At 28.8% G+C, this 26,473-nt stretch overlaps 2 protein-coding genes across 2 annotated transcripts in view; both read left to right on the top strand.

The window, feature by feature from the left end:
- The first annotated feature begins 239 nt into the window (after nucleotides 1–239).
- Nucleotides 240–2,478, top strand: LOC123298311 (juvenile hormone acid O-methyltransferase-like). The gene is made up of 3 exons (XM_044880279.1): nucleotides 240–621; nucleotides 992–1,272; nucleotides 1,940–2,478. Exons 1-3 carry the CDS (start codon nucleotides 254–256, stop codon nucleotides 2,110–2,112), a joined length of 822 nt encoding a protein of 273 aa, XP_044736214.1. The 5' UTR covers nucleotides 240–253; the 3' UTR covers nucleotides 2,113–2,478.
- A 4,175-nt stretch (nucleotides 2,479–6,653) lies between these two features.
- LOC123298691 (head-specific guanylate cyclase) overlaps nucleotides 6,654–26,473 on the top strand; it is a 262,949-nt gene continuing 243,129 nt past the window's right edge. The window contains exon 1 of the mRNA XM_044880783.1: nucleotides 6,654–6,991. Coding sequence (XP_044736718.1) covers nucleotides 6,671–6,991 — 321 coding nt within the window. The 5' untranslated portion in view covers nucleotides 6,654–6,670. The remainder of the gene's footprint in view (nucleotides 6,992–26,473) is intronic.

Below are 26,473 nucleotides of genomic sequence, written 5' to 3'. Positions count from 1 at the left end.
ATACATATATTTTACCTGTGTAAAACAATCCTTGCCATTATTTCGAGTGTTAAAGAAAGGGGATAAGCGAGAGCAATCTTTATCAATCTTTACTTTTAAGCCCAGCGAAGCGGGTTGGTATCACTCTAGTAGTATATAAATATTTGTTATCTATGTGTAAAGACCTCATTAAATAGTTTTCTATATATAAATTATTTATATTTTAAATAAACAATTCAGTTTAATGTTGTCTAGCTACTATAAACAATACATAATGAACAATCCAAATTTATATTCTACTGCAAATGCAATGCAAAAATATGATGCAAAATTACTGATAGATAATTATTTTAACAATATCAAATGGTTGCCAAATGGTGGCGATATTTCATTAGATATTGGTTGTGGCGATGGAGGAGTAACATACGAGTTTTTATTAAATAATATGCCAAATAATGCTGAGAAAATAATTGGTACAGATATATCAGAACAAATGATAATGTATGCTAATGAATATTATCAGCATCGGAAATTGAAATTTGAATATTTGGATATTAGTTCAAAAACATTATCGGAACAATTTATTGGTAAATTTGATCATGTATTCTCATTGAATTGCTTACATTGGGTTCACGATCAAAGGTAAATTTTTATTTATAAAATATAATTTAAATCTTTTATTTAACGTTTTTTGGTGGCAAATTGTCTTTTCAAGTGCTTGATGGTAGATAACAAATCTTCAATCAGTATTTCGTTGGGTATACAAAAATGTCAAAATTTATATGTCTACATCAGACAAAACGTAGGTATATTTGTGCACCACAGTACTATTTATTTTACAGTAGATATTTTCTACGAAATTTACCCCGCTGAATATGAAAATACCAACCAAATTTTTTCCTCACACTTCTGACGTATAATGTGAAAGCTATTTGAAATACACCATTGATGAATTAGCAAGTATTCATTTATAGGAAAATATATAATTTTTTTTTGTGATAATTCTTTCTAGGCAAGCTTTTCAAAATATTTATGATTTATTGAAGTCAAATGGAGATATGCTTGTTTCGTACGTAGCTAGTAGTCCAGTATTTTCAATTTATGAAACTCTTTCGAAACTAGATAAATGGAAATCATATATGCTGGATTACACCAAATATATATGCCCGTATCATAATAATTTGAATACCGAAGAGGACTTAACAAAATTATTAGAAAGTATAGGATTTGAAGTTGTCATATGTAAATGCGAAAAGCGTCAATTTGTTTACAAAGATTTAGAATCTTGGATAAGTAAGTACCTAAATTTACGTAATTTGTAGGTATTCTTTTGCCAAAAGTGGCTGATAGTCTAACATGATATCCATATGATATTTTTACATTGCAATGTAAGAATGCACTAAAGCAGCTAAAAAAGTTACTCTAATTGATCTAAGTTTCCAGTTAGCAGTCTAATATTCAAATATTTGCCTTTTGAACGACGCGTGCTCCATCTATTGCTCTATTTCGGGGGCCCAGTGGGCACTAGAAGGAGCATGCGTCGTTCAAAAATAATGCCACCTCGCGGAGTGGCAGAAAAGCAGTTGCCATCTGGGCCCGATGAATAGGGCTGTAGATAGAGCACGCGTCGTTCAAAAGGCCTATAAAAATGTTGCTTAATTTGGAGACAAATTTTGTTGGCTTATTACAAATTTATGATTGTACTTATTTGAATTTTTGACTGCTAACTGGAAAGTTAGATCAATCAATGTAACTTGTTTTAGTTGCTTTTGTGCCGAAGCGAATGCTTTTACAAGTTCGAAAAAATTCTTCATTATTAGCATAACTTTCCTATTTTAAAAACATTGTTTAGTGTTCAAACAATTTAGCGTGCAAAAACTGGTTAAAGCTCTAACTTCGCAAATGAAAACAATATATCTAAATGTAAAAAATATACTAACAAAGACAATTTATTTTCAAGATTTCATAAAAACGGTAAATCCATTCCTGAATCGTATACCAGAATCGAATCGAAATGAATATATTGATCAGTTTTTAGAAGAATGCAAAAAACATGGAGTAGTCGTACCAAATAATGTGAATGTTACCAAACCATATGACGAACTTATTGTGTACGCCCAGAAAAAAATTTAATACTGAAAAATACACACTACCTCAAAACAGCGTATATTACAAGATTTTATAAATTTATAAATCCATTTCTTATATTCGCTTACCAGACAGTAAATCGAAACATGATGAATATATAGATGAGCACATTGCAAAAAGGATAATATGTGGAATTCCAAAAAGTAGGTTTTTGGAGTTAACCATCCGTATGTGAATCTTACTGTGTACCTTAAAAATACGCAATCTACTGACCGTTTTTGTACTATAATATAATTTATGTAAAGATATCCCTAACAGAAAGCTGGAAAGGGTATGTAAACGGCATGCAGTTTAAACAAAATTGTGTAATTTATACCTATGTACATGAAATAAACGCTATTGATATATTGACTACATTGTTTTTAAATTTTCTTTGAATAACAATTTTTTTTATAGTGCTATTCCAAAATTACCAATAGCACAAATTGGCAAATCTGGGGATGAATATTCAAAAGTTTTTTCGATACCAAAACGATAGTGTTACCAAAAATCTGAAATTTTGTGTGTCCATTAATATTTAGTATTAATTATGTCTTCTTTACAAATTTTAAGTCGATTCTCTGTACGGTTTACGAGAAATCAATTTTTTTTAAATAGACTTTTTTACATGGTGGTTTATGGGTAGAAGTCGTAATAAATGTTAATTCACGGTCAATATTAAGGTCAAATCCAAAGCTACAATGAGGTTGCATGAACGAAAGCCTACAACTTTGGTCTTCGTCATTTTTTTCAGTCATAATTTTTTTAAATTCAGATACGGTTTCGAACTTTTGACACGTTTTTATTGGTATATTAAAAAGGAACTTATATGATATGGGGCATATCATAGTTTCCTTGTTTTTAAAAACGTATTAAGTGATCCAAAATTTAAGCAGTATTTGAAAAAAACTTTGTTAGATTATGGTCAATTTTTTCCTACTCACTGCGTATAACATCATAAGATGTTAGTAAATGCCCTAAAGGCAATATATATTTTATACTTACTTTTTTATGTATCTTTATTTAATCATGAAACGTGTTCTTATGAAAATTCTTGTGTATCAACTTGTGACGATGGAAAAACATTCCTTTGTATTGATTTGACTGTTTAAATTAGTATTAAAAAATTTATTAACGAACATAGAAGTTTTGTAAGATTAAATACAAACACCCCTTTTTGAAATACTTTTCGAAATTAAAATTTATAATTAATTTTATGTTGCTCTTTTGCGAAACGGGGTTTTTTCGATATGACTGTCATATTTGTAATAATATCAATGTAATTATAATTAATAATTTTTAATTTTATAATAGAAAGTTATCTTGTTTGGCCGGATAATAAAAAATAAGGCTATCACCATAGATAATAAATATTTATATTATACTTTATTATACTTTACTTTATTTATATTATAATTAGTTGTCTATGGCTTATCATTACAAAGATTTTCGAATCTTCGAACGGGTGGAATAATTGACAGAGGAAAAATTGTTATTACAATATGATATCCGCCTTAGTATTATTATGTTTTGGTTGCCCAGTTTTTTTTTGGATCAATTATAATATATTTTTAGAGTACTAATAGAAGATGAATTTGCGTTATAGTTGCTAATCGTCCCGTAAGAATATCGATTATTTCTCCCCTGTAATACTTTCAGATTCGCATACTATAGTTTTAGATTGAAAAACTTCCAGAACTGCAACTAGAACTTTGCAGGCTAATTGGATTCAGTCATGAAGAAATACTAAAAAAAAAAAATATTACAAAATATCACAACTATAAATATAATACTAAACAAGGAGCTAAAAGATAAATTTAAGATTGTTTACTTCTTTTCATCTATCTACATTGCTCTCATTTGACCTTTATTCAAAAAAACAAACTTTGAAATATATGTCAAAGTCGGGTGGCGCTATAGTCATGAAGAGAGAAATCACGAATGAATTACTCATTGACACTTCTATGGTAATTATAAATATGACGTTTTAGCTTTAGATCCCATACATCTGTTTAGAATGATTTTTCCAAAATATTTTCAGTCTAATTAAATAAAATATAACAATTTACCTTTTTCCGAAATAAAATAAAATTTGTTCAACGTAAAAATTTAAACGTAACACAAATAATAATAAAAAAAAACGAGAAAACTCGACCATAAATTATACAGACAGACAAATAGTTATGACTATTATTATTATGATTATTAAATACAGACTTGAACAGCCGACCTGAAGAATAAACGGATGTGAACAAAATGTTAAAATCGTAAACATTACTGTATAGCTATGAAGGGTACTGACGAAAAATAAACGATGTCACTTTTTCGAGTTTTTTTAAACAGTCCATATCGGTTTGTTGTACAAAGGTGTGATATGATATGAGAAAATACGTTTTGAAATGACAGTCATTATAGCCACGGAGAATTCAAACTCTTAATCAGATGACAAGTAAGACGCATTGTCCATGGTTTAATCAATCCATCTAACATACTTAAATGAATAAGATTTTTTTTTTTAAAACAAGTGAAAACAAACAATTGACTGAGTTAATTGTGGACATATCCTGTATAGAGAGTGTTGATTACACTGTTACATTACACATACATACATGTCACACATACATAACTGATAATCCTATATAATACATACTATAAAATTTGCGCTTAATTTACGCCCTCACGGGTAAACAGTGATGTTTACGAAAAACAGTTTCAAACAAAAGGATTTTTTATATTTAAACTTTCGTTCTATCTCTAACGGTTTACAAGATGGTTCCTACGGATCCAAGATCTTGACCTATGTTGCTCATTTACGAACTCAACCTTACTTTTTACGTCCATAGCACGCTGTAAATTTCAGCTTGATATCTCTTTTCGTTTTTCAGTTATCGTGTTGTCAGACGGACAGACGAACAGACGGTTAGGCGGACAGACTACCGAAAATGGACTAGTTAGGTGATTTTATGGACACCTGTACAAAAATTTTGTCCGTAGCATATTTTTAAGCGTTACATACTTGGGACTAAACATAGTATACCTTGGTATATATTACACATATATGTACATGGTATAAAAATAAAAAAAGATTTCATAGCTCGTTTTTATTCTGTGCCCTTCATATATGATATGTACTATAGAATGGATGCGTACTAGTATATAAAGCTCACAAAATATAACAATTTTACTGTACTTGAAGCGCGCATGTATTTTATATAAATAAGTCTTTCTATACCCGAACGAACGGCCAAATCTATCGTTAAAGCAGGCAACGAGTAACGCCTTCTACATATACGAAATATATATGTATACAATGATCGAAACATTCAGTGTATAAGTTAATGTAACAATGTTTACAACGTCGGAGATTTTCTAAAATAACGAACCCTTGAAAAACGTATTTATTTAATAAAGCTAGTCACACTATACTCTTGTCATATATCAAAACTTTAAACGCACAATTAATTATCAATCAAAGCTCTCAATGAAAATAATTGATAAAAGTGTTATTAATGATGTGCTAAAAAAAAATTTCGTAAATTAAATCGGCGCGAAATTAACAAATCGTGACTTTTAATGTGGACTATTAAAAAATAAATAAACTATGTGAATTAAATTTGGGTGATTTAATTATTTGGTAATATCTGGTAAATTAATTTTGTATTTTTATTTAATGAGTTTTATTATTTTTTGAAGTGTTTCTTTTGTATTTTTTTTATATTAAAATAGGTGTTGCTTTATTTTATAAATTCATTTTCTTTCATTAATTTAATTAAAAAATAAGTAGATAAGGTTTTTTTGTTTTTATAACTTTTTAAAATAACTTGAAAAGATTATATGTAGTATAACAATAATGTATTTGCTCCGGATTTAAATTTAAATTAATTTTTTCTCTGAATTCTAAGCTGCTGCTTTTTCAATAACCGAACTATTCCCAATTAAGTATTTTTAAGTCAAATAAACAGTTAGATTTTATAAATTTTTACTAATACCTTAAGTCTCTAGCTTAATAACAGTCAGTATTTATATAACACAGTCTGAGAAATTCTTAACTAAAAACGAAACGTTGTAATTTAAGATAGGAACATCTGACGTTCAATTTTTCGATAGTGAATTTGATAATAAACTTAATAATGTTATAAATATAATATTTGGAGTTAAGCTTGGCAAGCAAATGAAATAAAACAATGATAAAATCACTTTTATTATTTCAATTTAATATCAAAAGGATAATAAAATTAAGGGTGGGAATTAGAAAGATTATTTCATAAATTTATACAAAATATAAATAAAAGTTTTATTCAAGCTCCCTGAGGGATTGGTTTTGTATTCCAGCATATATACTTATGTGTTATCCCATTTTAATTCATGTAGAACATATTACTTGCAAAGATTACATTAAAAATAATTTATTTTCTAAAAATTTAATTAATTTATTTAGCTGTCGAATTGAAATCGCTAAAATAAAAGTGCATCCAAAAATACACAATAATGACTCTCAAGTGAAAATTTATATAAAACACAAACTATAAACGTAACCTTTATTTAAAGAAAAAACACGCGAAAAATGGCTTGTCCATTTAGTAGTAACTTTTTGTTATCAACAAACGGGCAACGGTCATCGAATACATCAAAACGTGGTTCAACTGATGCGGCCACATGTGGTGGTAGCTCTTCTGGCGGTGGTAGTCCATTAACATTTTCGGAGGAAGATGATTTAAATAAAAAAATACAATCACGTCAATCTTCGTTACATTGTCACTCAAATTCACCCGCTACTACTGCAATTTTTGTGGAGAATACTGGTGCTGAACAAGGTGATAATTTTAATCCGACGTTGAATTTGAAATGTTTGAGTATTGCAATTCAATTGTTAACAAATCCACCGGTAAGTACTAGGGCATATACTTATATTTGTCTTTTAGATTTTAAGCTGGATGATCATAGACAAGGCAATATCCTTCAATTTAGACAAGGCAATTATCCTTTCAATTATTTCTCATCACTTAAAAATTAATAAGCACATTTTTAAAAGGTAATTTTTAAACGTCGGTGTTTATTCTTTGTTCCTTTTTACGAATTTCGATCGAGTGAATTTCATAGCTTTGGAAGTTTAATCTAAAATTTTTTTCACCAATTTTCATTGTATTAAAAAAAAATTCAAAAATATTTATATAGAAATTATAATGTAAAAATATTTTCAAAGCGTTAATTCCAAAACAATTATAACTCTCATAGTCCTGAAAATATTCATACATATTCGGTCGATTTTTCTTATTAACAAACTTGACCTTTTAAATACCAAGACCCCTCTTGATACAAAATTTTATTTAAATTGGACTTCAATTGCGACCGCTAGAGAGTTTGCAGACACGTAAACGTATAGATACATATGTATATACATATATTTATAAATTTTAACGATGGTCATTTTTGGCATCTAGTAGGTAGGATCGATGAACATTTGAAGAAATTTTCCAAATTTCTCCATTTTCTTCGGCAATTCGCTAAAAATCAGATTAACGAAAAGGAAATCAGGATCTTCTTAGGCGGCTCAGAATCATTTTGGGAATCACACATGGTGAAGGCTCTTACTCTAACTCTTCATATTCTTATAGTAAGAGCGGAACTACTTCTTAATTCATCATTTATTCAAGACCGAAGGAACAATTATATCTCACTTTTCTTCTTTAAAGACAATAGAAGAAAGCAATCCGACGAGATTGAAACATTCTGTACATTTCAACATTAATGTACCAGCAAATTTAATTAATTACTTCTTTAAGCGGAAAATGCCTTTTTATTTGAGTAGTAGAAATAACTCTCAATTCCTGGAATTCAATTTTTTTTTTATAATTAAAAATGTTTGTATTCTAAATCTTGATTTTTATTTAAGAGGAGGAGGTATGAAGGGTTTACAAGAGATGAGAAAATGAAACAGTTGGTGAGAAAAATGTGATAAATCGTTAAGCAAGCAATGTTTGAATTTTGAATTGAATACGAAATAATTTGAATTCTTAAAATATGTAAATATTGTAAATCAATAAGTTTTTTTTTTAGGTATTTTTGTTGTTATTAAGGTTGTTCGGATTACTTTTAGATAAAAATTAAGTTATTCGAAATAAATATTTCATAATTCTTCAAAGAAACCTTTGATAAGATAAATGATAAAATATAACACTGAATAAATGACATAAATTGTATTATTTATGTTTTATCTTCTTGAGAAGTCTTTTTCCCCAATCATCAATAAGAATGTTAGCCAGGCTACCTTAAACTATTTCTAAATCATTAAGTTTAATCTACTTTTTGTGTGTATTTAGAAAAAGACATTTTTGGATGTGACGTTAATTCACATGTTAGCGTGTGATATCTGAAAATGGAGCCATCGAAATATACATATACTAACTAATTGAACATTGATTGTGAGGCTGCACACCTTTAATGGTAGGTCCACACGATACCAACTGCACACACTTCTATAGCATTTTGTCTGCGCAATAAATCAGTGCAAACAAAAGTCGGTATGATGGTAAAGTCTGAGTTAAAAAAGTCAGAGCACGGAAGTTGGAAGTACTAATGATAAGTCTGCACATACATTTCGTCATCATATTTAAGGGAACATTTTTACTCAGACTTTCATTCTGTACAGATATCCATGCAAACAATAGTCTGTATCGTGTGGACCCACCATAATAACAAAAGAGGTTCCAGTTAATACACTTTTTAAATTGTACCTAAAATAATTTTTGTTCTTTTGCCATGGATGTCAGGAATAAATTTTAATAAACACTATCAGCCATATAATTCTTCTTTTGAACGGAAATTTCCATTTTCACGTGATAGAAGAATAAAGTTATGAAAACGCTAGCATTTAATCAGACATATTTTCGTTATTTAACAATATACCTACCATGTTTACCTTTTATAATCGCTAGGGACGTATACATCTTTTAAAGTAGTTTTTTAGTCCTCTCAGAAAATCGAAAATATCAAAATAACTTATAACAACAAATAACCTCACCCCTACCAAAGAATTGACTTTTATTTCTTATAATCTCTTTTCTTATGTTTTCTTATCATAAGATTATAAATTTATAGTAGATAATTCCCTTTCCAATTCATTGTATGCATTTTTAATATATTCAATGTATAACGTCTTTTTTCAGCTCTAAAGTAACACAGCGGGGGACTTGTGGAAAAAAGCTTAAGATACTTTCTAAATTTTCTTATTCATTCGATTAAATTCTCTAAGAATGTTACGAAAGTAATCAATTATAGAATAAAACTTTTATCACTCACTAGACTTTTATCACTCATTATCTCACTAGACACATTCGAAAGAACGAAAGCAATAATAAAATTGCCCTTCCCTAAGTAATTGCTGATATAATTTTGGAAATCCAATCATTTTCAAAGTCACCATAAACCAATTTGATTTGATTTGAAATTTTCCTACAAAACTTGTTTGATTCTAACTAAAAACCCTGGGTTCTAAGTTTCTATGTTTTATTAGAAAATTTCAATATAATGGGTAATTCATTTGAAGATACTTTTTTCAAAATTAAAAAAATTAAAATAAACCAATTTAATGGGTTATCTTTATCATCATTGATTATCATAATTTCTTATCAAAAGTATTTTTTTAAATTTATCTTTTAAAGATTTCTTTCAAATGTTGTCTGTTTCAATTTCAGGAAACAAATAGTTCGTTTTTATGACTCGATAACGGTTACCAATTGACAGTTACGTTTTGGACTGCCCCAATTTCGAAGAAATATGTACCGATGATCCCACTGGCCTATAAGCCACACCAAAGGTTGCTCTTCTAATCAAATACGTCAATTTTGTTGGTTGACATATCCGTTAAGCCAGAAATGTGCCTCATCACTAAAATTTTTGTCGAGAATAGTGGATTTTTTTCTCAAGCTTATCAAGAGCTCAAAGAAATGTATACCTGTACTGAACAAAAACACAAGGAAAGATTAACAGTACTTACACTTCATTTGTCAAAAATTCAATTAACAAAAAAGAACCTCTGAATGAATCACCCGGTACACATGTTTATCAATATTCCCAAGGAAGTTGATTCCTTTAAAACTCATCTAAATATTTGTACAATTTTAACGATAAAAAAATTATCAAAAGTGAAAATTTAGGTCATAAAATTCATTACAACACTTTATTATTTAGGTCAAATGTTTATATCTTGGAATGCACATGTAACAACGTATATAGCTCTCGAATGAGATAGCATAGTATTATGTATGCCAAGTACAAGCGGAAGCCAATTGGCATTTTTAAAAAGATGATAATAAGTGTGGCTAGAAGCACTCGAACGTGCTTCGATTATTTATCATGCAACACCCACCGATTAAGCTTTTAAACTTGACCTGCTTTTATAAAATTAGTTTTGATACATTTTTTGTTTTGGTTGGCAGAATTATTTAAAGATTCTTCTTCTAAATAAATACTGATAATGTGACTGGTAAAATTCATTCAAAAAGACATGTACAAGTTTCCGCCAAACAATATGACGTATTTATGAGTTCGGGTATTCATTTTTTTAAGAATATCTTCCATTCACCCTAAGTTATCTACCTTCGTATGTTGAAAACTACTAGACCGTTGGACATCAAGGTTTTTTTTAAAATGATGAATACATACTTGAAACTTTGTAAGTCACTTCCTTCAAACGAGTCTACCAAACTTTCCGTTACGACTTTTTTCAGTTGGTGTTCAGTTGTCGTTTTGTCGACGTCATATTTGAGTTGTCGTTTTGAAAAAACTCAGCAGGGAATTTCTCGCAAAAGCAATTAGATTTGGTTTCAAATTGCGTTGGAATATTTTTTGATGGTTTTGTTTTCAGATATTTCTTACGATTTTGGTAAGAAATTTCCACTTAGATAACTGATGTAGACCGTTGTACACTAGTTCAAGTTATTATTCATGTACTGCTCCAGTACCACCTACTTTCATTTTATTTGTAATTAACTGAAAGACTTGTTGAAAGAACTGATAAGATTTGTTGAAATACAACAGAAAATATTGGCATGTATTCATATCAAATTTTCAATACAAACCCCAACGTGCAGGAATCTTTAACCATTTCTTGGTTAAAATTCAATGTTGTTAACCGATGCAAACGTATTTTTCCCATATTTTATAAATATCTTTATATACCTACCTTTAAAAGTAATGTCAGTGACGCACGTTTAAATAGTTTCTGGTGTTTAATTTTTTTCTGAGGAATTTAAAAAATTTCGAAGATTTCAAAAACAGAGAATATTTTTTTCTTAGTAAAAATAAGCAATAAGTACAGTGGGATAACCCGGAGTCTATTATAATCTAAAAATTAATTTAATGGACAATTGTTTTGACAAATTTCTCATGAAAAAAAGTATTTGTTGAAAAGTTTTTAAATGATTGATTCATTGTGTTATGTTATTTTTTGAAAACAAGTTTTAATCAATAATCAAGTGATTCCTTTTTGTGATAATGCCTTCTGAATTAAATTTCTATTAACATGGATTTATTTTCGATAATCAGAGCGTGATAAACATTTTTAATCCAAATCTAAGCCGATTAAAATTATATAAAAAAATTTTAGATACATACTTAATAGGTAATAATAAATTTTCATCTTTGTTTACAAAATATATATACAATGGAGTAGATTATATCGTAGGTGTGTTTGTTTATACTTTAGCTATAGTATAGAATCATAACTTGCTAAATCACACCTTTTTATCATCAGGTTTTCCTTTAAATAATGTGATAAAACTGTAGAGGATGTATCTTCATACATTAGGTTTTATTCGGTTTTTATCGATTCTGAAACAAAAATTACGAAATGGGACTAAAAAATTCATCATCATTCATCTCAGAGATTGGAAAAAAACCTACATTAAAAAAATTGAATATTGCATTTTTATTTTTCAAGAATTTTCAGATCGAAAACTTAGTGCTTAGAGAAAAAATCACAGGATAACTTTTTTGCTTAAAACATCAAAAAACTCAAAAATATTTTTATTTTGTACTTTGTGGACCCTCCAACCACTTGTTTATCGACCGATTTATCTCATCAACATGACCTTTCAAATACCAAAACTTAGATACCAAATTTTATTCAAATGGGACTTAAATTGCGACCGCTAGAGAGTTTACAGACACAAAAACGAGTAGACGCATATGTATATATATAAATTTAAACGATGGTCATTTTTGACATCTAGTAGGTAAGATCGATGAACATTAGCAGAAATTTTTATGAAAATCTACCATCAGTACAAAAGCAATTGCTCCATTTCTTGCGGCAATTCGCTAAAAAAGACCAGAAAATAATTTTTGATCTCAAAAAAAATTCCTTACTCTCTAAAGTAGAGAAATTATTATGTAAAAATCTTTGAAAGAAAACTTGTCTTGAACCAAAATTTATCTAAATAACATTAAAGATGAATAAGTTTTAGCATTTCTCAATAGTTTTTTAATTAAGCAAAAAATTCAAGCCATTTAATTATAGGTTTTGTAATTTTTCGAAACCTGAGAACAATGCCAGAGTACGTTAGCTCGGCAGTCTTAAAGTGTTATTCACATCGAGTTACTACTTCTAAATGGTTAACGGATGGTTAAAGATGCACGGCTTAACTGTCACCGAAATTTCGGCAGTTGCCATACGTTTTGCTCAAACTATTTACATATTTAATAATAAACTATGGTCAATTAATATTTGTTGTTTTTTTGTAGTAAATCATATCGATAGTTGACAACTGCTGCACCCTTAGAAATATGTTGTATTTGTGGCAAAGGCAGAAATTGATCAATTTTGTAAAATTTTTATTTCCATAAAATGTATATGAAGTTTATTTATGGGCTGTAGTTTGAGAAATACTTGAAATAAAATTATTAAGCATTGATGACTTATCCTTAAGACGTCGTAAAAAAGCTTTAAGATAAAATAATCTTTTGAAATCATTGATGCCAGTTGTTAAAGTTGCCAAACTATCACAATCTTCTCGCTTTGACTTGACTGTAAATAAAATAGCTAATGATTATTAACACATACTGTATTTAGTACACACCCAATCACTAATACTCTGAATAAAAAGTTATTGTTGCAGTAACTTCCGTAAAAAAAAAATTTATACGTCGCACAAAAAAAAAGCATTATACTATACAAAATATATATAAAAAAAAATTCCCATATCCTTTTACGTCTTTTCCTTTCTGCATCTCTTCTCTTTTTCTGGTTATTGTTAACGTTTTCGAAGCGTTAACGTACTACACACAGTGAAATGACATCCTAGCTCGGTTATTTTTCTATTCAAATTGACAACAACAATAATTTATAGCAGAAGTTCCTTTTTTTTTTTATAAAACAATAGCGATAATGTGTAGGGTAATTTGTAGTACCGCGACTAAAATTTACATTTAGTCATTCCATGGTTTCACCACAGATTGGTATTTACGAGATAGGAAAGATAAAGTTTACTTATCCGAAGGTAAGACACTGAAATAATATTTTCCATGTAAATTTGTATTCAAATACACCCGGAAATGTGTTTTAAATTAGATTCTACCCCAAATCATTGCGAAATAGTGGGTATTTTTTACTTATACAAGTATGCACAGTCATATATCTTGAATGAAATAACCCAGTATAGGAAATTTATTGTAATTTTTAAGAAAACTTTACGTTTCATCGCCAGTTCAATGTATAAATTTCACTTTTATATGCAAGTCAGTATATTCGGGTATACATTTTTATATCCTGTATATCTTAATATATATATTTCTTGTGTGCGTGTGTATGTAATTGAACTCCTCCTAGACGGCTGGACCGATTTTGATGAAATTTTTTGTGTGTGTTCGTGGAGATTCGAGAATGGTTTAGATTTACAATTTGGTCCAGTACAACTGTTTTTGAGGGCTCCGTACCCAAAAAATGAAATTTCATTAAATGGTGGGAGCGCATATAAATCATATCACATTATGTATACTATGTGTACTATGTATTTTTAATAGTATTCAGGTATTGTCAATAGGCATTTATTAGAGCCATATGCGAGCGCAGCGAGCTCTACTATCAAACGTCAGGCCAAAGGTCGAAGGTCAGGCCACTCCAATAAATAGGAGTTAAATTGGGGTTTAGCGGACAGGCTAAACGTAGTATAGGTATTCATGAATTGGAGTTACGTTTTTACGGGACAACGTCCGTCGGGGCCGCTAGTATGTATTATATATCAAGGTATATTAAATGCAGTCCAAAGTTTGTAACGCTTAATAATAATAATGCTAGGAACCAAATTTTGGTACAGTTGTTCATAAAATCCATTTCCGGATGCCCTTATGATTGGGTTGCCCTTTAGTTTGTCCGTCTGTAAACACGGTAACTCAAAAACGAAAAGAGATATCAAGCTGAAATTTTTATAACGTGCTCAGGACGTAAAAAAACAAACGAATTCGTAACCAACACTGTCTATATATGGTGTTTCAACAATTAACTAGTTTAACAGTCAGTTGTTTGTTTTCACTTGATAAGTTGACGATTGTTCGTGAATATAAGGTGATAGCGATAACGGATTTGCGTCAATCGTTGCATAATTGCATCAAGTTATGATAAAAAGATTGAAAAAAATTGTGAGTAGAAATTGGGGCGTTAATATCTCCACCCTCCTCTTCGTTGGAGAGGGGGAAGGTAAATAAAATTAGAAATGTTTCTGTTAATGCTTAGAAATGGAAAATTTTGACTTTAAATTAAGTTATATAAAAAAGAACTTACTAGTAAATATTACTTACATGTCGAAGGGAACGTCGTTATCAGGTGCAATCTATGGTGGTAATCCTAGGTATTTAGAGTTGGAGATTAGAGTACAATCGGTCAAGTAATCCTAGATGTGATTAGTCTCACATACCTTGTACAATAATGAATCAGTCTATTTAAGCAGGTATATATTTTTGTAAGAAGAGACTCTGTTACTTCACCCTCAAATTTTATGAAAGAGAAATATAAGTTCTTTGTTTAAATTTTTCAGTTGATACTCTCGTTATTATTATGATTATTATTTAAGAGAATACTTCAACTTTGTTTTAAAACAAAAAAAATAATAAGAAGAAATTTGTTATAATATCTTTTCACCATTTTAATTAATACTTTATTTTTGTCAACTTTAAGAAAAAAAAATGGAGAATTTAATGCTTTTTTAAAGAAATAACTCATCATAAAGTTTATAATAAGGTAGGTAAGGAAAAATGATATAGTGACAAGAGAGAAATTATTATTCTTTAACTTTCTAATAATGTGTTTAATTACAAAAAGGCAACGCAAATGTCTAATTATGAGTCCTTGATGAAATCAGAAATGTTTATCCTAAATAGAATTTCTACCTTATCGACCAAGAGGATATAAATTAGACGATTTTTCTATTATTTATTTTTTTGATTGTATGGGAAAATACATTATTAAAAAGCGCTGTATGTGTTATTACTGCCGGGAGTTAAGGAGTTAAATTTGATACGAGAAAATAATGTCAAAACTGGATTAAATTTAATACAGAGAATGTTAAAAATGGATCAAAGATAATAAGAAAAATATTAAAAAAGGATCAGAATTTTTGTAGATTCATTATTTTAACGTTGTAGCAGATTATTTTCGTGTAGTTACCGTAGTGCCTACATAAAAAATAATACAAATTATATAAAGCAGTAGGTATTACAAATAAAATGTAAATGTTACAGCTATATTTATATTTTAATGTATAAATTCTATGTAAATGAAGTAGAAAAATGAAATAAACTTGAAAAACAAAAACACAACACAACAGGTGTGGAATACTAAATAAAATTAACTCTTGTTTTGATAAACACGTAGTAAAAAATAAATTTTTGTTTTGTTTTATACACCTACTAAGGGCATTGTTAAAAGTTCTACAAAGTTAACAACGGCAAGTTAACTATACAAACATAGGGTCGTTAAAAAAACAGATCAAAAACTTTACAGATTGTGTATGTCACAAAAATAAACATATTTTTAATTCAAAAGAGTAGATACGAAATTCTTTGTTTTTGAGATACGGAATGATAAAGTTTTAATACAAAAATATTATGAGGATGCCGAAGTAATATTTAGTTGAGATTTCATTCCCAAAAATCACAAAAATAGATTTCTGAGCTTTTGGGCCAAAATTACTCTAGAAAATAGTTTTTATCCAAATCTCTTAAATTCCTCATTTTGTTTCATCCAAAAAAATCAAATATTCGGATCATTTCACTACTAGGTAAGCAGTTTTAAAGTTATCGCCTAAAATATTATATGAATAATATTTATTTCGGAACCATTCAAGAGATCTCGAAATATACTCATCTTATTGTCAAATGAACTGCTTTTTACTGAATATTTTTAGGTCCTATATGCTGAAAATAAATCATAGACATGAATCTGGTTGATTAAACGATGAAAAAACAAGGTTTCGACTGGAAATTTCTCAAATAGACCCGAATTTGAAAGTTTATAGAAGTATTCACGAAAGTGTTTTTTAGTACTTTATCTCAATCGAAAACTAATACATGTTATCATTTTTTGGTAGTTTTATTAAAGGGTACGTACCCTTTTTAAAAAGAGAAAATCACAAAATAAAATTTGTTTTGGAATGTGATGAAAATATTTGCTAATATTTACCAAAACCTATAAAATTGCATTCATTTAATGATTAGATGGGTAGTTTTTGAGAAAACACCTAATTTTTCGTACCAAAAACTGCTTTTCAGAACGATTCTAATTTAATCATCAAATAAACTAGATTTGTATACTTTTTTGAGTTTTAATTACTCTTAAAAATCTATAAAAACGGATTTTGTAAAATAGAAAAAATTTTCGGAATGACCCTCCCTCGCTCAAAAATCAGTTTGGTCGAGACATCCCATTCAATTCATAAGGGAACTCATTGGTCAAAGTAATTTGCGTTTTTGCTAACTTATTTGACTTATATTTTAATACACAAACATACATATTACATTTAATTGTAAAATCAATAAAAATACCATTACGTTTCATTCGACTCGGCTACATAGTTAGCCGTATTACGATACGTAAGCGGTATATTGTAATAACATTTTGTAACCGATTGTGTTAGTAGATTGTTGCTTACCGATTATATTCAAAAAATAAATACATTTATGTGTTTATATAGAAATTTATTTATCCATGAGTATTGTATGACTCTATCGGATTGAACAAAAAAATTTATCTGTGTTTTCTTTTTTATGAAAATATTGTCAAATATAATATGCATATAAAAAAATTAGAAAAATATCCTTTGGCGCACATCATACAAATTTTACAAAGGAGTTAGTTCAATCAGTATACAATCGATAAGTAAAAATTATGAAAGAAATCTCCGCCAGATGTGAATCAAGGGTTGGAATTTCTCCAGCTTTATTTAAATTTTTATCATCTCTGGGTATCTGTATCCCAGCTTCGTTCCCTTGAAACTGGCGGGCCTTTATATACTAGAGTAAGAAGATCAGGAAATAGATAAAGTTTTAACCTTTTTGGAGTACTTAAGCACTCTACTTTTAAAAAAAAAGTTATTAGAATGAATTAAAGTCATATTGTAATGTATACCTAAAATTGGGTAACGGAACACTCAACTATTTTTCCAAACACAGCTCCGTTGATAGTAAAACGAAGATGGTATTTTTGTTTTCAGCAATTATTATTAAAAAATCAAATATTATTCTATTCAAAGACTATTTTGATGCAATGAAATTTACTATTTTTATTCCATGCATATATGTAATATACAAGGTATACTAAGTTTAGTCTCAAGTTTGTAAACCTTAAAAATATTGATGCTACGCACAAAATTTTGGTATAGGTGTTCATAAAATCACCTAATTAGTTCATTTCCGGCTGTCCGTCCGTCCGTCTGTGGACACGATGACTAAAAAACGAAAAAATATATCAAGCTGAAATTTTTACATTGCACTCAGGACCGAAAAAGTAAGGTCGAGTTCGTAAATGAGCAACTTGGGTCAATTGGGTCTTGGGTCCATCATGGACCCATCTTGTAATCCGTTAGAGATAAAACAAAAGTTTACGTGTAAAAAATATTTCTTATAAAAAAATAATCAACTTTTGTTTGAAACATTTTTTCGTAAACATCACGTGAGGGCGTAAATTGTATAGTTTGTATTATATGGAAATATCAGTTATGTATGTGTGACATGTATGTGTGTGTAATGTGATAGAGTAATCCGCACTGTCTATGCATGGTATTTCAACAATTTACTCGGTCAATTGTTTGTTTTCACTTGTTTTTTTTTTCTATATTAATCTTATTACGCGAATCTTATTAGCATAGAATACAAAAATACATACACTATCGACTCCCGAAACCTATATCTCTTACGATCCTAGCGAATGTTTTTTCACATGGGCAATAGGACATTTCTAATACTGTTATACAACCAGAAAATTATACAAACACTAAAAAATAAATTAACCGAAATTAAAGTCAAAGTATTATTTTATTTCTCCAATCCTCTGTTCTGTTATTTATCAAACAAAACTCTAATGCTGAAATCAAATAAAACAGAAAACCGACAAAGAAAAAATATTTTTTCGTCACAAAAAAATGATTTATTGCAATGTTTATATATCATAAAAAGTTTTTGAATTAATCCTTTTAAAGAAAAGAAAGTAATACATAAGGAAATATCATTTGTATAATATTGTTTCCTGAGAATATAAGATATTATATTCACTATGTCTATTCAGGCGTTATTTTTTTCAACCTCCACATGAAAATTTAGCGCCAAGTAATGCACTTGTAACATACATCGAAGAAGTAAAGAAATAACGATAATATAATATAGTTATAATTATTGTTATTTTTGGAGTCGGTGTCAGCAAAGGAAACAGCTGTGACAGAACAGTTTGCTACATTAACTTGGCTGACACCGACCTCCAAAAATAACAAAAGTTGTATCCACATTATATTATCGTTATTTTTTTATTTTTTTGTGCATATTTATTTGTTTTGGAATAGTTGATTTAGTTTAGTTTGTGATTTTAAGTGAATAGTATACCAACTATTTTGCCACTAAAAAAAGAATTATTGAAATCAGTTGACGTGATATTGAATTGTTCGTCCATTTGTCGCGCAGATACTTATTGCAAAAAGACTTATAAGTTTTTTTCTTGGATTTCATTGTCAAAAATGGACCAAATTGAAATGGGATCACACGGGAAGCACCAGCTTTCAAATAAAAAAAGAATCATCAAAATCGGTTCACTCACATAAAAAAATACAGTCGAATTGAGAACTGTCTCCCTTTTTGACGGTTAAAAAAGGTTGCTGTTCCGCGGACTATATATATTTTGCTTTTAGAATAGGATTTTACTCTTATATAGAACTTTTTTCTATGATAGCAAAAATAATTTATGAAACAAATGAAATTGTGAGAACAATTGCATATGGTTGATATAAAGATTATAAAGATTTACACAAAATAATAATCATTAGAATATAGTTTAGAGTGCATGGTATGCTGCAGAATTCAATTATATTCTTATGTCTAGAATTTTAAAACAAACTTTTAGTTTGTGTGGTATGACGGATGATGTGATGCATATAGTGAAATAGTTTTTCGATGAACAACTAATACGTAGGTATGTACATAATTCTTTAGCTAATAACTATCATTCCTATTCTCTATATGGTATGTATTTAATTATATTTTATTCTAGTTGTAACAAGCGAATCATAATATATTTCCATTATTTAAAAAATCAGCCAAGTGCAAAGTGAAAATGTTTCTGTGCACATGAAAGGATTCCGTTACCTTTATTAATACATTATACACAGTATCGTAAACAACGAAAAATATAAAAAACTATTATAGGAAACTTATCTTCAATTTACCTTCACATTCTACTGAAAATCATTAATTCTAATCGAACCCAAATCTTTGAGTAACCGTCACTACAAATAATTAATTTATTTGATAAACCAGATTTAAGCGATTTTATTATTTAAGAATAATACTTTATTAGTTTGATGCCCGTCCGCTTCACTGATTAAAACTAAAAACCATCGCTTTATAGCCTTCGCTTTTCTTGATTTCACTTATCTCCCTTCCATAGAGCTCGAAGGGATTGTTTTAAGCAGCTAATATGAATGCATAGTTTTCAATTTTTTAAGTGTAAAATAGTCATAATTCATTGAGTATATCAGGAAAGATGGCCATGAATTGTTTTACATTTACTGTTTTAAAATTATACACAAATCTGTAATTTATGATTCAAATTAATGATCATAGATGGAGAAGTGAAATGTTACATTAAATTACTTATTTATTTATTTTTATTTTTAAATATATCTTTATAAATTATAGCTCATGTTTTATTCTGATATATGAGCTATATTGTTGTACAGTTTCATTCAAAAACATTCCGTAGTTTTTGCGTGAAAGCGTAACAAACAAACAAACATCCTTACTTTCACATTTATATTATATAGAGATTAAGGATGTACAGGGCAATTTTGGATAAAAGATAATTTTTTTTTATATAAAGTTGGGCTAAGTCTAAATCAATTCTGAAAATTTTAGAGGAGGTGGGATGGCCCAATTATTTAGATAAATAAATGACTTCAAAAGTAGGCAATAGAAGTGTTATAAGTTTGACCGCTATGGCATCGTAGCGACTAAACGGATCAACCGATTTTAATTTTTTTGATTTCATTTGAAAGGTAATTTAACGGAGAGTGTTCTTAATACTATGATGAATGTACAAGGCGTAGAGAAATCTTAGAGCAATGCGTGTTATCGACTGGGGAATCAAGTCCAAAGATAGTGCTATACCATAGTAGGTTATATGTTATGAAAAATGAACGAATACATCCAAATGAAAATGATCATGAGTGATAAATCATATAAATTTTTTATGAATTACTTCATGCATTTCAGATTGGTTTAAAGCTGAACACATTTTGAATGTGATAGATATACTTTATAATATGTTCCTACATATAGTGACAAATGAATCTTTCTTAAATGTTAAACCTGTTAGTTAAATCATGGATTATATACAATGGGTAGATATATTCCTTCAATTATGATACAATTTATTCCGAATGTGTTGACATCGTAATTAATTGTGATATATAATTTGGACCAGATATATTTTAATTTATAATCTCTGGAAATGTTATAAATGTAAAAGTAATTTTTTATTAAAATGCTTCAGTATTTTCTAAAACTTTTTTTCGTTTCTCGAGAATCTTTCTCGGTCCCGGAATTAAGCATATTAGATAGCTAGCGCAAAATTTACATTAGAGCTGAATAGAATGACCCAAAATAGTTGGTTTCAAAAAAAATTCCAGTAAGATAGGATCAAAATTGCCTGTGTTATCAAAAATATCGAATTTTTTAACTTTATGACGTCATCAGAATCCAAAAATTTAATTTTGCTCTATCACATCCAAATTTTATCCAACGTTGATAAACCAAGTATGTAATTCTACTGAATTTGGGTCATACTTTTTAAATTTGTGCTCAAAATTAACCAAGCTCTAATTGGTTGCAAGAATGTGGAGTCCTGGTCCCGGAATTAAGCATATAAGTGATAGCTAGCGAAACATTGACATTACATCTGAAAATAATGACCCAAAATTAATGGGTTTCAAAAAAAATTCCAATAAGATCGGATCAAATTTGCCTGTGTTAACAAAAAAATTGAATTATTTAACTTTATGACGTCATCAGAATCCAAAAAATTTAATTTTGCTCTATCACATCCAAATTTTATCCAATTTTGATTAACCAAGTATGTAATTATACTAAATTTGGGTCATACTTTTTAAATTTGTGATCAAAATTAACCAAGCTTCGATTAGTTTCAAGAATGTGGAGTCCTGGTCAGTGTACCTCGTTATATATTTCGTTACTATAATAAATATACCTCGTTATATATTTCGTATACACAAAGTATAAAAATATCCTATAAATAGCTCGTTTAAACTTAAAATACTGTGATTCTTAATACTAAACCTCATAAAAATTCATCGAGAGTGTCCTATGTAAATTTGAAAACTTGTAAATAAAATGAAAAAAATAAAAAATTTAATAATTTTCTTTGTATTTAATGTAAACATGCATAAGCAAAAATGCATCTGACTATGTAATTTAAAACTTTTTCATACCACCGGAAAATAAATATAATTTAAGTTTTTTAAACGATATGGTCATTAAAATGTGTTCCACTACTTGAACTTAAACTTGTTTATACTTTTTGATTCCATTATACTTACACTGTTTACATAAAAGAAAAATTATTTGAAAATTTGCATGCAAATTTTGTACTTGTAAAATTATTATTTGTTTCAACATTTTAAATGCATCCGTGACAATACGTCTTCATACGTCCTAACTATATGCCAATATTATACCTCTTAAAACTAAAAATCTGCAAACTCGTATGCTAAGCCTGAGTAATGAAAGAGATATATAAAAGTTTGTTCTAGGTATTTATTTGGCAACAAAGAAGATTGGATTGCCGAATAGTGAACTACCCAAACAAAAACGCTCGGAATTAAACGAGGTACCGACAAAAAAAATTTTCTTGAGCAAGACAGCTAGGGACCCGTTTTCCCCTGATAAGGCTCGTCTTAGAATAAGATGCTTTTTATTGCAATTTTGTTTTTCAAGTTTTGTGGGACTGTAGAAATTTAAAAGGCTTAATAATCGCTAAAATCCATAAAATTTCGATCTTGAAACAAGGGGAGAGCTCTTCAACATCTTCAAAGGATCCCTTCTTATCACGTTCTCAATGAGCATACAGATTCTTGGTCAATTTGGAGGGGCTATACAGATGCGCAAGTTTTGCCAAAAAACAATAACATCTGCTCTTTGGAATTGAAATATGTTGCTAAACATTCCCAAGGCTAGCAGAAGAAAAAAAATGAAATAAAAGAAAACAGCTGTTATCATTGCTTGGGGTTAACCTGGGTACTATAAAAAACATTTAATTTCTTTGATACTTACAACAATTGTATAAAGCAATTTACCAACAGAAATAACGATTAACATAAAGTTATTTCCAAACTTATTCGAAACATTTGACTGAATTGAAGAGACTTTCGTACTTTATAAACTCTATTAGTATGTATACAGGGTCTCCGAAAAATATCGAATATCTTTCATGATGTAGGAAATTCAAGTAAGAGGCAGAGTAAATCTTAATGATTGTAATTAAAATAAAGAAAATAACACTTTTTTTAATTGTCGTGCTTAGTATAATAATATAATACGGGAAGATCGTAAATAAAATCAATAAAATAAACCCACGTGCGGGTTTTTATCCCACACGCCAGGAAATCCAACTGTCTGGTCCAGAGTCGTAATATACTATTCCTCAATCATATTCTCTGAAGTCACTAATTTGCGAAACCCTATTAGTTTTGATACTTTTTGAAACTCTGTATATATGTAATTACAATACTAGCATAATAAGTTTCTGAATATTAGACAAATGTCGCTATATTTACATTTTATGCAAATAGTACATAATCATAAAAGTAGATGATGTTGACTGAATTCCCACAAAACATTGATTATATTAAAAACATTTTTTCCAGCTCTTTTAAAAAGTTTCACCAAATTATAAATACGCTGATTTTGTTGTTGTTGTTGTTGTTATTATTCTGGTAGAAAGTTTCAGTATTCATCCCGAATTTAAAAATCAATAATTTTAGGGCACGGTTTTTAAGCTTATGAACTATGCAAATGTGTCTATAAGTATTTATAATCGCTTATCGGTGACGATCGATTTGATTCTGATAAATTGAGATATTTTAATTTATTTCAATTACTATAGACTTGTAGACAAATAACCAAACAGTCAACAAGGAACACATAAACTTCTCGATTATTATTATTACTGATTCGATGAAGAATATTAACTGAAATAATTTGACTATGTCAGCGCTGGAAATAACTACTCCAACCAGCTTAGATGTATACTACACTGATTTGATATTGCCATGAACATATTTTTAGCATGACACGATAGTATAGTAAATATAATAAAAATCTGTGTCTTGTAATCGTTTTATAGGAAGAATACAATTATCAGAAAGTTGATGATCTTACTTCAAAAGTGCTCATCGGTCATTGTTGTTGCAGGATTGTATACATTATACAATTTTTAATTAGAATTATAAAATGAGAATTCTTTTAAAGATTTTTTTTTTGGTTTAAATTAAAAACACTTGAACATTGTATATAACATATACAATCATGATCAAAAAATTTTACCCACTGATAGTCAAACACTGCATATAGCTTAGCAAATAGCTTTGAGTTTGTTCATTAAATACTCTTGAACGCTTTAAGTTTTCCATTAAGTTGTGCTCCTATCATTGCTTTCCAATATCCCTGATATATTTTGGCTTTGTTTACAGTATATACCTAAGACTTTTTGTTAAAAATAATTTCAGCTTGATTCAGTTTTTTTAAATTGAAAATAACATACAAAAAGAAAATACTTTATGTATAATGAATGCTCGCTCCTATACAGTTTTCGTGAATATCCGACAAGAAAGCTGATTAAGTTTCTTTTTTATTGTAAATCATACTGTTTGCCAAATTTTAATTTAAAAAAAAAAATTTAATATGAAAGTATTTTGTGATTGTGAAAAATAATTTTTTTGATAAAAAATATTTGAAAGATGTTCAGTAGAAAAATTTCTTTTAAGCATATTTAAAGTTACTGTAAAAAATTGGGGTTCACTGATAAAACACCTCTTTTTCTACACTTTCGACAGTTTTAGTTCATATTCGGGTTTCCAGCTACGAGAGTGTGTAGTTTTTTTTAAGCGAGCACCTAATTAATTCAAAATTTGTAGCAAAGATTATATTTCAATAAGGAATAATATTTTTTGCAGCTCTTGTCGCTCTAGTAGCTCAGTTGGTTAAGGCGTAATCAATTCCGTCCGCCGTATGCTTAGGGTAGCTGGTTCGATTCCCGCCGTCGCAAAAAAATTAATTTCATTAATAGTTGTGATAGGCTGGTATAGTTCATGGTTTATGCATGAAGGAGGTGCACTCAGCCTCTGAAATTAAGGAGCTGATAAATGAAATTATCAGCGGAAAGGTTTTAAAACACATATATGGTATCACAATGGGCTCTATAGCCTAAGTGTGTCCTTCGTGGACAGCCAATATAACCTAACCTAACCTAACCTCTCGTTCATAATTTTCGAAATATCAAGATTATTTCTGTATCGTGTATTTTCAAAAAATAAATCTCTCAACTTAATCCTTGTAGTAATAATATTTACCTTCCTTTATATAGAATTTTTTTTTTACTTAAATATCTTCTCATCTTTAGAAATATTTTTGTTTTTTTATATTCATTATAATCCTTTTGAAAGAAGGCGTTCGTGTGTTAACAGTAATAACTCGTTTTAGACAAATCTTTTACAGTAAAAAGAAAGTAGTTTAAAATAAATTTCACCATTTTGTATAGTTCATAAATATGTGAATATAAAGTATAAAGATTTTGTAAAATATTCATAAATTGAGATACAATTTACAAGTGCTAGGAACTAGTTCATTCAAATCGTAGATTCTTCCCAGCTTTATTGCATTGTTGGCTTTGAATGGAAGATTTTCGTAAATCGTTGCTTAAACTCTTATTTGTTGAATAACTAACATACTTAAGTAGGCACTTCAAACTTATAACATTCTGTTTGTAGGGATGACAAATATCGATATTTTGTTTAAATTATCGACTTTCTTTTAGAAATATTCATTTTGGACGGAGGATGATAATAATGCCATAAAAAGTATATATATCCAGCGTAGGATATTATGTATCTAGAGTATCTATTTCAAAATATCGAGATCAATATATCCATTTGGTTTTTTTCATCCATATATAGGAGTATTTTAATCATTAAACTAAAGTAGTCTACTTAACTATTTCTTATCTGGTTAAGATTTTCTTCAGTGTTTTCGTTTTTGCCTGCTGCATATGTTAAAAAATGTCGCCACCAACACCATTCGTCAAGAACATTATTGTCGAAAGAATTGAAAAATGGGTTTTTAGCGTCATTTATCAATCGCTACAGCACCTTGAAGACTTTGGCTATTTTATCATGTAATGTGTTGGAAGCTATTGACTAATATACCGTAAAACTTTATGGAGAGGTCATACAAAATTAATTTCCTTGATAATCAAGCTTGCCTAAATTTTCTAAATAGCGGGTACTAAAACAAATCATATAATTTTCGATTTTATACCAATTTTTATAACCTTGTAGCTTTTTCACAAACTGTTAACTTACGAATGAGTCAAGTCAAACAA

This window comes from Chrysoperla carnea, chromosome 4 (genome assembly GCF_905475395.1).
Source record: "Chrysoperla carnea chromosome 4, inChrCarn1.1, whole genome shotgun sequence".
Taxonomy (NCBI): Eukaryota; Metazoa; Arthropoda; class Insecta; order Neuroptera; family Chrysopidae; genus Chrysoperla; species Chrysoperla carnea.
This window is presented reverse-complemented; position numbering and strand designations above follow the sequence as displayed.